General features: G+C 38.0%; 1 protein-coding gene and 1 pseudogene across 1 annotated transcript; one reads left to right on the top strand and one right to left on the bottom strand.

Annotated features, from left to right (window-relative positions):
- Positions 1-1,546: 1,546 nt before the first annotated feature.
- LOC100992215 (importin-7-like) lies at positions 1,547-2,191 on the bottom strand (annotated as a pseudogene).
- A 1,076-nt stretch (positions 2,192-3,267) lies between these two features.
- Positions 3,268-4,141, top strand: LOC100991862 (cytochrome b-c1 complex subunit 9-like). The gene is made up of 2 exons (XM_055106474.1): positions 3,268-3,498; positions 3,577-4,141. Exons 1-2 carry the CDS (start codon positions 3,350-3,352, stop codon positions 3,716-3,718), a joined length of 291 nt encoding a protein of 96 aa, XP_054962449.1. The 5' UTR covers positions 3,268-3,349; the 3' UTR covers positions 3,719-4,141.
- Positions 4,142-15,817: the final 11,676 nt, after the last annotated feature.

Consider the following 15,817-nt stretch of genomic DNA (forward strand, 5'->3'; position numbering starts at 1 on the left):
GTTAAAATGGAAAACCAAACAGTGCTGACAGTAGTGGCTTAATTATTGGTATACAAGAAAAACACAACACCAATGGGTTTTCTTAATTATGCATTTTAAATATCAGTATGTGCATTTGTTTTTACAGTTATAAATTTTCTCATCTGTTTTAGACAACAGCTTGTAATAGTTTTGAATCCATTAAGATGTTGCTTTCAATTTGAAATATTTTGTGTATACATGTATATAAAAAATAACCCAAAGTATGACTCATCTGACAGATGTTTAAGATCAATAAAGGCTTATTTTTCAACACGCAGTTAGGAAGAGAGGGAAGCAAGCCAACCTCTCTACACTGTCTTTTTGCTGGCTTGTTTTTGCAGTGGTATCAATAGTGGTTTTTGAAGGGAACCGTGTGCCGTCAGCCTATCTAGTTAAGATTAGATACCACAATCAACAAGAGGAGTAGAAGAGATGGGGAAGGGGGAGCAGGTAAGTGTTAGATATCAATTTTTTTAAGTGTGCATTTTGTACTCTTCTAGGTATGGGATTAAAAGCAGGCCAGTGAGGAAAAAAATGTTTTAATTAGGAAAAAACTGCAATCAAATCAAGACATAATAGCCGAACTAAGTTCTTTTAATAGACTGCATATATAGATGTTTAGCCATACTCTTAGATGAACTTTTTAAGAGTAGAACTTTATATCCAATTTACATGCTCTAGATACCACCTTTCTTATTTTTTATAGTAAGGTCTGGTATTAAAATACCCACTTGTACACTGACAGCTTTAAGAAAAACAGGACACAGAGTGAGTCGTCATTTTTAGCAGCAATGAAATACCACTAACCCATTTTTACATACCAAATTCAAGTCACTATCAGAGGTGAGTGTCACACAAAGTCACCAGGTATAAAATTGCTAGTTCATTTTTAAATTAATAACTTGAAATTACCCATGCCTCCCCACCCCATTACATCTTTTTATAAACAGAAAACATTTTGCTATTTTATACATAGGCTAGCAGCCTTGTTTTAATATGAAAGTGCTAATTCATTTACAGATTTGTATAATCAGTTATGTAGTGCTACAGTAAGTGTCCAATAATCTACACAGGAACAACGATGAATGAAAATGATGAAGATTGAATAAGGCTATCAGATTACCTTATCTTATTTACATATAAAGAATAGATACCCAATGGCGAGGAAGAGATAGAAATTGGACAAATACCCACGGGTGTAAACATTACATCTACTTTTGAGCTTTATACTGTAAATGAAACATTTTAAATAGTCCTGTAGCCCATGCCTATTTTTTCCTCAGAAAAAGAAAAGCTGCCTTCATGACATCCCCTCTTGTTTCAGATTTCCACAGTGTCACTTTAAAGCTTCAGAGTCAGGATCTTACTTTCTTCAAAAAATAAAGAAAATATGCCCCCTAAGGTACCTAAGGTAAGATCTCCCCACCCCCCAAATCCCGCTGGTTTCTTTTCCAGTGCCAGGTTCCATGATCAGGTCCCATCTCCTGGGGTTGTTGGTGTTTGTTTGTTTGTTTGTTTGTTTTTTCCATCTATTGATCATTAGTTTAGAATAGATAACATGAACCAGTTCTGGAGCCACTACTAGGAGGAACGCAAGCTCTTCACTGCAATCACACAGCAGGAAAGAAAGAGATAACTCAATTCATCCGTGGTGCTGGGCCTCCAAAATTCAAAGAACTTGGCACAACTGAAGCACTAAATTTGTATCCTCCATGCTTCTCAATCATTTTGGATTTATGGGCTGCTCTTCTTTGATTGGCCAGAGTTGCTATGTCTTGTAACTGTTTTCTTTGTTCTTCATTAAGACTGTGTGAGTCAGAGCCTGATACCACACAGGATTACGATTTTGAATAGTTTGAAAGATAGCTTTAAATATCTGATACTCATCAACAGGGTTATCTTCATCATCAATGATTGTGGAATAGCCTTCCAGAGCAGTCTCTTCAGCATCACCTTCTTCCCAATCTTCATCACCTCCATCTTCACCTGCCTGCTTAGCCAGAATCTCCAAATATTCTTGCTCATCTTCATCAATATAATCTTCATCACTCCCCAGTTCCTCGGTTTCATCATCATCTTCAGCTTCATCATCATCATCACTGTCATTCCCGTGTTCTGCATGGCAGGCATATGCTCTTTTAAATCCATTAAATCTACTGAACAAGAGCATAGAAGATCTTGAATATTTGTTTCTGGTTTAGGACAGACTGATCAGACTGTTCAGAAAGAAGCTGGATAAAATGATCCTTTAGAACTGGCAGAAAATGTTGCATTGCCTCCTAGTCTGGTCTGTCTGTTCTAAGGTGAATTTACCTTGGTCCTGCAGTGTTGACACCGTGTTTCCAATCTTTTGTATTTCCTTAGGGCTCCTCAACCCTCTGTGAAAGGTGTGGAGGTACAAAGAAATGTTAAGTCAAGTCGCCAGGCAGGTGATATCAGTTCCCTGCAGAACAATGTGTGTAATAGCTGATGGGTGAGTCCCCTTCCCCATCCCTTTCCCTCTCTGCATCTGCCTCCTGGATAATCTAAGCTACTTTCTTATCTCCTAATTGGATGACAACAGGGGGGCCAGGGTTGCCTCAGGGATAATAGAGGCCCTTGGTTTTGGTGGCCTATTGTTGTGCATCTGGAAAGCACTAATGCTTAGGTTTTTAGTCCTAGTACCAAGTCAGAAAAACATGAAAGAGGAGGAAGGAGGATTTAGATTTAGCAATCAAGAGCTAGAATAGAATTTTTACATTACTCCCAAAACAATACTGCTGCCTTACTTTTCTTCAATATACGTAAAGTGCAAAACGAAAAAATTAATTGTTACACCAACATTTTATATCATATATATATTATATATGTACTTGAAAAATCAATGTGAAATACAAATCTTTTGTGAGAAGTGAAGACTAAGAGAGGTTGTTACCAGAAGAATAGTACTACAAATAATGCTAAATGAAGTTCTTTAGATTGAAGGAAAATGAGATTCAATGGAAATTTTTATCTACAATGAGGAATAAAGAGCAGCAGAAATGTTAAATATGTAGGTAAGCATAAAATATTATCTTTTATTTTCTCTTAATTATAAAAAGGAAAACTAAAGCAAAAAAATTCTATTGTGGAGTCTATAATGAATGTAGAAATAAAATATATGTCCACAACTACACAATTGAGAGATGTGAATGAATTTTTACTATTGTAAATGTATTATGTTTTATGTGAAGTTGTAAATATTAACGTTAATAGGCTGTGATAAGTTAAAGATGCATATGGTAACCCTTGAGCAACCCCTAAAATTAATACCAAAATTTATTATTAAAAAGATAATAGAGGAAGAAACATGGCGATGCCGACGTTGACTGCGAAATTGTACTCCCTGCTGTTCCGCAGGACTTCCACCTTCGCCCTCACCATCGCTGTGGGCGTCCTGTTCTTCGAGCAAGTCTTCCATCAGGGCGCGGACGAGATCTACCAGCACATCAGCGAGGGGAAGCTACGGAAACACATCAAGCAAAAGTATGAGAAAAAGTAGTTCCTTGGAGGCCCCTATCCAGGCCAGAAGGACCAGGTCCACTCGCCAGCTGTTTGCCCAGAGTTGGGGCCTCAGCTTGAAGACGATGCTCAAGTTACTTTTCATGTACCACTGTTCGCTGTTGGCAAGAAACAGCTTTACCTACAGAACAGACTCTTTACCTTCTGCTGTGTTTGAAGTATGTTTAGTCAGCATCATCAAGAAATAAATGTGAATTGCCCTTGAAAAAAAAAGACAATAGAGGTATTGAAATAAAATACTAAAAGTGTTTGATTATCCCCAAATAAGTAAGGAATGTGAGACAGAGGAATAATAAACAAATGAGACAAAAAGAAAACAAATAGCAAATGACAGACTGAATCGCATCTATAATTACATTAAATAGAAAGAGACTAAACACTCCAATAGAAAGGCAGAGATTATTAGATAGGATAAGAAAGCAAGGCCCAACTATTTGCTAACAAAAAGAGATGCATTTACATATAAAAACTTAAATAGATTGAAAATAAAATGAAGAAAAAGCAAAATACAAACCTAAGAATACTGTTTTGGCTATATAAATATCAGACAAACTAGACCAAGAAAAAGAATATCACATGAGATAGGGGTATAAAGATAGTGCATTAATAAATAGTAATGCTAAATATATATGTGTCTAAAAACAGAGCCTCAAAATTTATGAGACAAATGCAGACAGATCTGAAGGGAGAAAGAGACATATCTAAAATCATAATTGATGATTTTTATCACTCCTTTCTCGGTAATTAATGGAAGAACTAAAAAAAATCAGTAAAGATTTAAAATATTTCTATAATACTGTCATCCAAATTAATGTAATTGACATTTTATAGGACACTACTCCTAATTGCTGAAGAATTCCTATTATTTCCAAGGGCACATGGAATGCTCATCAAAGTAAATTATATTCTGTACCATAAAATATGTATCCATAAATATCAAAAGTTTGAAATCTTACAGAGTATGTTCTCTGACCACAACAAAATTTAATTAGAAATAAACATGAAGTATCTAGAAATATCTGTAAATGCCTCCAAATATTTATAAATGAAATAACATATTTGTAAATAAGATGTTAATCACCCAGCACTTTGGGAGGCCAAGGCAGGTGATGGTCAGGAATTCGAGATCAGCCCGGCCAAGATGGCGAAACCCCTCTCTACTAAAAATACAAAAATTAGCCAGGCATGGTGGCGTACACCTGTAATCCCAGCTACTAGGGAGGCTGAGACAGGAGAATCGCTTGAACCCGGGAGGAGGAGGTTGCAGTGAGCCGAGATCGTGCAATTGCACTCCAGCCTGGGTGACAGAGCAAGACTCCATATCCAAAACATATATATGTATTTTATCAGAGATGAATATAAAGTATATATTTTATCAGAGATAATTTGAAAAGATTAATAAAAATTATAAATTCCTAGAGAGAATGTCCAAGGAACAAAGAAAGAGAAAACTCTGGTAACAGGAATAAAAGAGTGTACATCACTACAGATTTGATGGATATTAGAAGATTGATAACAGTATATTCTCTGACCACAACAAAATTAAATTAGAAATGAATATTACTATAAAAATAAAGATTTCCTCTGAGAATGGCAGACATATTTTTTCCTCAGTTATATGTCTGATTAGCCTATGTACTTATTGATTTGATCCCATATTAGTTGAGTAGCACAAAAGAGAATGGGGAAAGATGACATTGTGGGAATTGCCTGGTAAAGAGGATTTATAGGACTGTCATAGCATTGATAACTGAGAGAAGATGCGATTGAGGGCCATAGTCTTTCTAGTACTGCCACAGTATGTGGGTGGATAGCTAAAAGGCACACACAATAGAGCGATGCTATATGAAAGCCACCAGTTGGAGGACAGTGGGGAGTGGTGACCAAATCTTGCAAGGTATTCAATGTTTAGGGAGGTTACATTGAGGTGAGCCCCTCATCAATAAGGCATTAGTATAATTACAACCCATTCTCGTTAAGCCTCAAATGTGGTCTAAGGAAGAAGTTACATCAATAAGAGAGTGGGACTGGAAAATTCATCCAGTTGAGTAAAGAGTTGCGTGTCCCTTTTTTTGTCTTTCCATATCCCACAACACCACAGAGGGGAAAGTAAGTGTCTAGAAGGGAGGACAACAAAGGGAGGGAATGTACAGTCCTTGACGTCTTCATCTCCTTTACGCGTTATGATCTTGAAGTCACAGCCTGATCTAGCATGACCTGAGGTAGGCAAGGAGATCTGAGATTTACATGAAGTTCAAAAATCAAATTGTAAAATAAATGTGACTGACTTACATGGCACATATATTTACTATATTTATAAGTAAATAATTATATGAGATCATTCTAATAATATCACCACCAACTAATAGGATGTGGCCAACCCACGCAAGTGTAAAGGGCATGTTTTCAACTTTCTTAGATGGAGAACAGTCAACAGAAAAAATAACATCATGTTTTATGTTTGCACTCTAATGAGTTGAGAATCCTTAATATATTCACTTACAGTTGAAGTTTGACTTTATCTCAACTATTATTTCTCTTTGCATCCCTGTCCTTTTGCTTGCTCTTCAGCTTGCCCATTTCTCTTTTCTCTGTATTTAGTCCTTCATCTCCTCTTCTCAATCTTTATTATCCTTTATAATCTCTCCTCTTCCTGCATCTTTCCACCCCTCCTACACTTAAAATTTTATTACATCCTCCTGTCATTCCTCTTACTCCTCTCTTCTGCCTGATTTCTACTACTTCTCTGCATGTATTGGACCTCTACTTAGAGTTAATTATATAATTTATCGACCAAGTGGTGTCACTTTTGAAAGTAAATGAAGGTGCTATTTGTAATTTTGCTAAGGCAACAGGTACAAACCAGTACTGTCCTAGGAAAACTGGGATATATGGTCACGCTAGCTGTAGTAAAGCCCCAATTTAGGGTCCAGATGGGTAGGGAAGGTCATTATGAGAAAATGATATTAAGTCAATTTCTGTAGGATGTGTAAGAGCCAGATGAAGAGTGGGGAGAAGCATATTACTGGCAAAACAAATGAGAGTACAGAGGCGCTGAGGTGAGAATGAAGGAAGTTCAAAGTAGCTGGAGAATGGAAAAAGATGGGAAAAGTGGCATAGGCTGAGGCTGCCGATGTGGATAATAATGAGGAGCCAGATCAGGACAGGAATTGAAAAATGAACATCCAGAATTCCTGTACATGGGGGAAGGGAACTTAGATGAGGCTTTCTGGTTGAAACGAGGGCAATAGATTATTTGTCAACAAAGTTGCATTTTTATAACAAGCATAGGAATTCTATATAGAATTGCATGTTACAGGTCAATAAAAATATCACTGTTTTAAAAAGATATTTATATTATCAAATTGCATGACCTAAGGAAGCAAGAATTCTTATTGAAGAATGTTATTAATAGTTGAAATGAAGTGATGGTGAGGAACGGAGATGAAGAAAACAGAAGGGAGAGAAGGTTAAAGCCCTGCCAAAGCCATTGCTTGGCCAGGGTTAGGAGTTGACTTTTATTCTAATTGCAATGGGAAGGCAATAGGAGATATAAGCAGGGAAATGACATGATTCGATTTACATTTTTTAAAATTTTACTTTAATTTCTGGGATAACTGTGCAGAAGGTGCAGGTTTGTTACATAGGTATACTCATGCCATGGTGGTTTGCAGCACCCATCAACCTGTCATCTAGGTTTTAGCCCCGCATGCATCATGTATTTGTCCTAATGCTCTCTCTCTCTCCTTGCCCCCACCCTCCAACAGGCTCCAGTGTGTGATGTTCCCCTCCCTGTGTCCATGTGTTCTCATTGTTCATCTCTCATTTATGAGTGTGAACATATGGTGTTTGGTTTTCTGTTCCTGGGATAGTTTACTGAGAATGATGGTTTCCATCTTCATCCATGTCCCTGCAAAAGACATTAACTCATTCTTTTTGATGGCTGCATAGTATTCCATGGTGTATATGTGCCACATTTTCTTTATCCAGTCTATCAGTGATGGGCATTTGGGTTGGTTCCAAGTCTTTGCTATTGTAAATAGTGCTACAATAAACATATGTGTGCATGTGTCATTATAGTAGAATGATTTATAATATTTTGGGTAGGTTCCAAGTCTTTGCTATTGTAAATAGTGCTACAATAAACATATGTGTGCATGTGTCATTATAGTAGAATGATTTATAATCTTTTGGGTATATACCCAGTAATGAGATTGCTGAGTCAAATAGTATTTCTGGTTCTAGATCCTTGAGGAATCGCCACACTGTCTTTCACAGTGGTTGAACTAATTTACACTCCCACCAACAGTGTAGAAGTGTTTCTATTTCTCCACATCCTCTCCAGCATCTGTTTTTTCCTGACTTTTTAATGATCGCCATTCTGACTGGTGTGACAAGGTACCTCACTGTGGTTTTGATTTCCATTTCTCTAATGACCAGTGATGATGAGCTTTTTAAAAATGTGTTTGTTGGCCGCATTAATGTCTTCTTTTGAAAAGTATCTGTTCATATCCTTACGTTTGTTTTTTTCTTGTAAATTTGTTTAACTTCCTTATAGATTCTGGATATTAGGCCTTTGTCAGATGGATAGATTGCAAAAATTTTCTCCCATTCTGTAGGTTGCCTGTTCACTTTGATGATAGTTTCTTTTGCTGTGCAGAGCTCTTTAGTTTAATTAGATACCATTTGTCAATTTTGGCTTTTGTTGCCATTGCTTTTGGTGTTTTAGTCATGAAGTCTTTGCCCATGCCTATGTCCTGAATGGTGTTGCCTAAGTTTTCTTCTAGGGTTTTTATGGTTTTAGGTCTAACATGTAAGTCTTTAATCCATCTTGAATTAATTTTTGTATAAGGTGTAAGGAAGGGATCCAGTTTCAGTTTTCTGCATATGGCTAGCCAGTTTTCCCAGCACTATTTATTAAACAGGGAATCCTTTCCCCATTGCTTGTTTTTGTCAGGTTTGTTGAAGATCAGATGGTTGTAGATGTGTGGTGTTATTTCTGAGGCCTCTGTTCTGTTCCATTGGTCTATATCTCTGTTTTGGTACCAGTACTATGCTGTTTTAGTTACGGTAGACTTGTAGTATAGTTTGAAGTCAGGTAGCATGATGCCTCCAGCTTTGTTCTTTTTGCTTAGGATTGACTTGGCAATGCAGGCTCTTTTTTGGTTCCATATGAAATTTAAAGTAGTTTTTTCTAGTTCTGTGAAGAAAGTAAATGGTAGCTTGATGAGAATAGCATTGAGTATACAAATTACTTTGGGCAGTATGGCCATTTTCATGATATCGATTCTTCCTACCCATGAGCATGGAATGTTTTTCCATTTGTTTGTGTCTTCTCTTATTTCCTTGAGCAGTGGTTTGTAGTTCTCCCTGAAGAGTTCCTCCACGTCCCTTGTAAGTTGTATTCCTAGGTATTTTATTCTGTTTGTAGCAATTGTGAATGGGAGTTTGCTCATGATTTGGCTCTCTGCTTGTCTATTATTGGTGTATAGGAATTCTTGCAATTTTTGCACATTGATTTTATATCCTGAGACTTTGCTGAAGTTGCTTATCAGCTTAAGGAAGTTTTGGGCTAACACGATGGGGTTTTCTAAATATACAATCATGTCATCTGCAAATGAAGACAATTTGACTTCCTCTCTTCCTATTTGAATACCCTTTATTTCTTTCTCTTGCCTTATTGCCCTGGCCAGAACTTCCAATACTATGTTGAATAGGAGTGATGAGAGAGGGCATCCTTGTCTTGTGCCAGTTGTCAAAGCATGCCAGCTTTTGCCCATTCAGTATGATATTGGCTGTGGGTTTGTCATAAATAGCTCTTATTATTTTGAGATATGTTCTATCAATACCTAGTTTATTGAGAGTTTTTAGCATGAAGGGGTGTTGAATTTTATTGAAGGTCTTTTTTGTCTCTATTGAGATAAGCATGTGGTTTTTGTCATTGGTTCTGTTTATGTGATAGGTTACGTTTATTGATTTGTGTGTGTTGAATCAGCCTTGCATCCCAGGGATGAAGCTGACTTGATCGTGGTGGATAAGCTTTTTGATGTGCTGCTGGATTCAGCTTGCCAGTATTTTATTGAGGATTTTCACATCGAGGTTCATCAGGGATATTGGCCTGAAATTTTCTTTTTTTGTTGTGTCTCTGCCAGGTTTTGGTATCAGGATGATGCTGTCCTCATAAAATGAGTTTAGGAGTCCCTCTTTTTCTATTGTTTGCAATAGTTTCAGAAGGAATGGTACCAGCTCCTCTTTGTACCTCTGGTAGAATTTGTCTGTGAATCTGCCTCGTCCTGGGCTTTTTCTTGGTTGGTAGGCTATTAATTGCTGCCTTAATTTCAGAACTTGTTATTGGTCTATTCAGGGATTCGACTTCTTCCTGGTTTAGTCTTGGGAGGGTGTATGTGTCCAGGAATTTATCCATTTCTTCTAGATTTTCTAGTTTATTTGCATAGAGGTGTTTGTAGTACTCTCTGATGGTAGTTTGTATTTCTGTGGGATCAGTGGTGATATCCTCTTTATCATTTTTATTGTGTCTATTTGATTCTTCTCTCTTTTCCTCTTTATTAGTCTGGCTAGCAGTCTATTTTGTTAATCTTTTCCAAAAAACAGCTCCTGGATTTATTGATTTTTTTGGAGGGTTTTTCGTGTCTCTGTAACAAGATAATTATTTCTTGTCTTCTGCTAGCTTTTGAATTTGTTTGCTCTTGCTTCTCTAGTTATTTTAATTGTGATGTTAGGGTGTCGATTTTAGGTCTTTCCTGCTTTCTCTTGTGGGCATTTAGTGCTATAAATTTCCCTCTTAACACTGTTTTAGCTGTGTCCCAGAGATTCTGGTACATTGTCTCTTTGTTCTCATTGGTTTCAAAGAACTTATTTATTTCTGCCTTAGTTTCGTTATTTACCCAGTAGTCATTTGGGAGCAGGTTGTTCAGTTTCCATGTAGTTGTGCAGTTTTGATTGAGTTTCTTAATCCCGATTTCTAATTTGATTGCACTGTGGTCTGAGAGACTGTTTTGATTTCCATTCTTTTGCATTTGCTGAGGAGTGTTTTAATTCCAATTATGTGGTCGATTTTAAAACAAATGCTATGTAGTGCTGAGAAGAATGTATATTCTGTTGATTTGGGGTGGAGAGTTCTGTAGATATCTATTAGGTCTGCTTGGTCCAGAGCTGAGTTTAAGTCCTGAATATCCTTGTTAATTTTCTGTCTCGTTGATCTGTCTAATATTGGTAGTGGGGTGTTAAAGTCTCCCACTATTATTGCGTGGGAGTCTAGGTCTCTTTGTAGGTCTCTAAGAACTTGTTTTATGAATCTGGGTGCTCCTGTATTGGGTGCATATATATTTAGGATAGTTAGCCCTTCTTGTTGCATGGATCCCTTTACCATTATGTAATGCCTTTCTTTGTCTTTTTTGATCTTTGTTGATTTAAAGTCTGTTTTATCAGAGACTAGGATTGCAACTCTTTTTTTTTTGCCTTCCATTTGCTTTGTAAATATGATTTACACTTTAAAGCAATTGCTGTAGGTACTCTGTGGAGAACTGATTGTAGAAGGGGAAATATTTGAAGTAGGGAGGTCACTTAAGAGACTCTTATGCCAGTGGCCTCAACTAGGATGATATAGAGATAAGTTGATATATATTTGAGGTAGAATATTAAGGATTTTGTGGTATTTTTAATATGGGATAGGAGATCAGGTAAAGTAAGCAGTGATGGAAGACTCATAAATTTCTGGTTTGGGAATCTGAATGTATGTCGGTGGTATTCACTGAGTTGAAAAAGTCAAGTGAAGGAATACATAATGTTTGTGAGAAGGATACATTATAAGATATCAATATGAGACATGTTAATTTTGAATGTACTGAGAGATTTCCAATTGTAGAATGGAGATAGGCAGTTGCATTATGGGTCTAAAAATCATAGGCCAAGTTAGTAGAGGAGATACAGATTTGGGAGCAGGAAACATAAAATGGTGTTTTAAACCTCCTTTCCTGAACCTGTTTACATTTCACTGTAGAGACATTACAGAGGAAGTGCTGAGGAAAAGCATGCACCTGAAAGGGAGGTTGCTATGCAACAGATGAGGAAAGTCATTCAGCCAGGCAGAATTGAAGTTGGCCTTTGGGAACAAAATGCTGCCGTCCTTCCTAGCATTAGTTGCCTTTCATATGAAGGCTTCTGGCATGAGTTGATGCCAGAACAAATGTGAACTGCACAAAGATCTGTCTTGAATTTTGGAAAAGTATCAGTTTAATTTGAGTCACCTCACATCTGTATTTAATTTTCTGCCTTTTTGAGTTTCTCCAGTTATCCTGGAAGCATAGCTGCATGTGCGTCCTTGGGTAGGACCCAATTACTGTGCATTCCACTTTGCACATTGAGAAACCAAGCTCAGAGAATTGAGTGGCCTGAGCGGGCTCACACATCTTGAGACAGACAGGCTGGGCACTCCATCCCTGGAATTCTGATGCCCAGCCCAGGTTCTCTCCATAAGACCACAGCTGCCCCAGGCCCCAGCCCTGAAAGGAACCAGGGCTTGCCATGGCTCAGACACATAGGTCTGATTGTCCTGGCTCCTCCAGTGGGCACCAGGAAGGCCTCAGGGACATTGTGATTGTGTCCCTGATAAGGAAGAGGCCTGATGTTCTGAATACAGAGTGGATACCAAGGAGCAATTCTCATGCCTGGATGGACCCACACAGGGCAGGGGGAGGGTGGGGGCCTCTGCTTGTGTCCTCCTGAATGCAGAGCATGAGCTTGGACCTCCTAGAACACAAACGTTGCTTATTTGGAGCAAATGTTGGGGTGGAGGAGGTCTGTCATTCAAATGGGAAGGGTGCCTCGGTCCCCAGGCCAGCATGAGCAGAATGTGAACTTCGGAGTTAGGACAACCCAGGCTCAAACTTCTTTTTATAATTTCAACTTTTATTTTCGATTCAGGAGGTAAATGTGCAAGTTTGTTACATGGGTATATTGCGTGATGCTGAGGTTTGGGGTATGAATGATCCCATCACTCAGGTAATGAGCATAGTACCCAATAGGTAATTTTTTAGCCCTTGCCCCACTTAATTTGTCCATTCTCTAGTAGTCCACAGTGTGTATTGTTACCATCTTTATCTCCATGTGTACTCAATGCTTAGCTCCCACTTATACGTGAGAACATGAGGTATTTGGTTTTCTGTTCCTGCATTAATTCACTTAGGATAATGGCCTCCAGTTGCATCCATGTTCCTGAAAAGGACATGATTTCATTATGCTTTTTGTGGCTCTGTAGTATTCTATGGTGTATATGTACCACATTTTCTTTTTTAATTATTATTATTATACTTTAAGTTTTAGGGTACCTGTGCATAATGTGCAGGTTAGTTACATATGTATACATGTGCCATGCTGGTGTGCTGCACCCATTAACTCGTCATTTAGCATTAGGTATATCTCCTAAAGCTATCCCTCCCCCCTCCCCCCACCCCACAACAGTCCCCAGAGTCTGATGTTCCCCTTCCTGTGTCCATGTGTTCTCATTGTTCAATTTCCACCTATGAGTGAGAATATGCTGTGTTTGGTTTTTTGTTCTTGTGATAGTTTACTGAGAATGATGATTTCCAATTTCATCCATGTCCCTACAAAGGACATGAACTCATCATTTTTTATGGCTGCATAGTATTCCATGGTGTATATGTGCCACATTTTCTTAATCCAATCTATCATTGTTGGACATTTGGGTTGGTTCCAAGTCTTTGCTATTGTGAATAGTGCCGCAATAAACATACGTGTGCATGTGTCTCTATAGCAGCATGATTTATAGTCCTTTGGGTATATACCCTGTAATGGGATGGCTGGGTCAAATGGTATTTTCAGCTCTAGATCCCTGAGGAATCACCACACTGACTTCCACAATGGTTGAACTAGTTTACAGTCCCACCAACAGTGTAAAAGTGTTCCTGTTTCTCCACAACCTCTCCAGCATCTGTTGTTTCCTGACTTTTTAATGATTGCCATTCTAACTGGTGTGAGATGGTATCTCATTGTGCTTTTGATTTGCATTTCTCTGATGGCCAGTGATGGTGAGCATTTTTTCATGTGTTTTTTGGCTGCATAAATGTCTTCTTTTGAGAAGTGTCTGTTCATGTCCTTCGCCCACTTTTTGATGGGGTTGTTTGTTTTTTTCCTGTAAATTTGTTTGAGTTCATTGTAGATTCTGGATATTAGCCCTTTGTCAGATGAGTAGGTTGCAAAATTTTCTCCCATTTTGTAGGTTGCCTGTTCACTCTGATGGTAGTTTCTTTTGCTGTGCAGAAGCTCTTTAGTTTAATTAGATCTCATTTGTCAATTTTGGCTTTTGTTGCCATTGCTTTTGGTGTTTTAGACATGAAGTCCTTGCCCATGCCTATGTCCTGAATGGTAATGCCTAGGTTTTCTTCTAGGGTTTTTATGGTTTTAGGTCTAACATGTAAGTCTTTAATCCATCTTGAATTAATTTTTGTATAAGATGTAAGGAAGGGATCCAGTTTCAGCTTTCTACATATGGCTAGCCAGTTTTCCCAGCACCATTTATTAAATAGGGAATCCTTTCCCCATTTCTTGTTTTTCTCAGGTTTGTCAAAGATCAGATACTTGTAGATATATGGCGTTCTTTCTGAGGGCTCTGTTCTGTTCCATTGATCTATATCTCTGTTTTGGTACACGTTTTCTTTATCTATTACACCACTGATGGGCACCTGGGTTGGTTCCATGTCTTTGCTGTTGTAAATAACATGGTAATGAACTTATGAATGCATGTTTCTTTTAGGTATAATAATCTATTTTCTTTTGGATATATATCTAGTAATGGGATTGCTGGGTCAAATTGTAGCTCTGTTTTAAGTTCTTTGAGAAATGTCCAGCTCTGTTTTAAGTCCTTTGAGAAATATCTAGACTACTTTCCACAGTGGCTAGGCTAATTTACATTCCCACCAATAGCATATAAGCATTCCTTTTACTCTGCAGCCTTGCCAGCATCTGTTGTTTTTTTAACTTTTTAATAACAGCCATTCTGAGTGGTGTTAAATGGTATCTCATTATGATTTTGATTTGCATTTCTCTAATGATAGTGATGTTGAGCATTTTTTCGTATGTTCTTTGGCCACTTGTATGTCTTCTTTTGAGAAGTGTCAGCCAGGTGTGGTGACACATGCCTGTAATCCCAGCACTTTGGGAGGCTGAGGAGGGCAGATTGCTTGAGTCCAGCAGTTCAAGGCTAGCCTAGGCAACATGGTGAAACCCTGTCTCTACAAAAAACAAAAAAGTTAGCCGGGTGTGGTGATCCACACCTGTAGTTCCAGCTGCTCAGGAGGCTGAAGTGGGAGGATCACTTGAGCCTAGGAGATTGAGGCTGCACTGAGCGATAATTTTGCCACTGCACTCCTTCCTGGGTGACAGAGTGAGACCCTGTCTCAAATAAACAACAACAACAACAACAACAAAACACACACACACACACAAACAGAGAAATGTTCATGTCCTTTGCCCATCTTAAATTTTTTTTTTTGCTTGTTGAATTATTTAAGTTCCTTGTAGATTCTGGATATTAGACATTTGTTGAATGCATAGTTTGAGAATACTTTCACCTATTCTGTAGGCTGTTTACTCTGTTGATAATTTCTTTTGCTGTGCAGAAGCTCTTTAGTTTAATTAGGTCCTACTTGTCAATTTTTGGTTTTGTTGCAATTTCTATTGAGGACTTTTAGCCAATAATTCTTTCCCAAGATCAACGTCCAGAATGGTGTTTTTAAGGTTTTCTTCTAGGATTCTTATCGTTTAAGGTATTGTATTTAAATCTTTAATCCATCTTGAGCTGATTTTTGTATATGGTGTAAGGAATGGGGTCCAGTTTCAATCTTCTGCTTATGGCTAGCCAGTTATCCCAACACCATTTATTGAATAGAGAGTTCTTTCCTCCTTGCTTATTTTTGTCAACTTTGTTGAAGATCAGATGGCTGTGGGTGTGAAGCTTCATTTCTGGGTTCTTTATTCTCTTCCATTGGTTTATGTTTCCGTTTTTGTACCAGTACCATACTGCTTTGGTTACTGTAGCCTTATAGCATGGTTTGAAGTTGGGGAATGTGCTGCCCAGGACCAAATTTTAAATTTTGTTTACTAGCTCCGTGGCTTTGTCTAGTTCATGCAATATGTATGTCTATGCCTCAGCTTCTTGTCTGTAAAATGAAGATGCTGACATCCACCTCCCAGAGCTGCTATGAGAGGAAGACAAGCC

This window comes from Pan paniscus, chromosome X (assembly GCF_029289425.2).
Source record: "Pan paniscus chromosome X, NHGRI_mPanPan1-v2.0_pri, whole genome shotgun sequence".
Classification (NCBI taxonomy): Eukaryota; Metazoa; Chordata; class Mammalia; order Primates; family Hominidae; genus Pan; species Pan paniscus.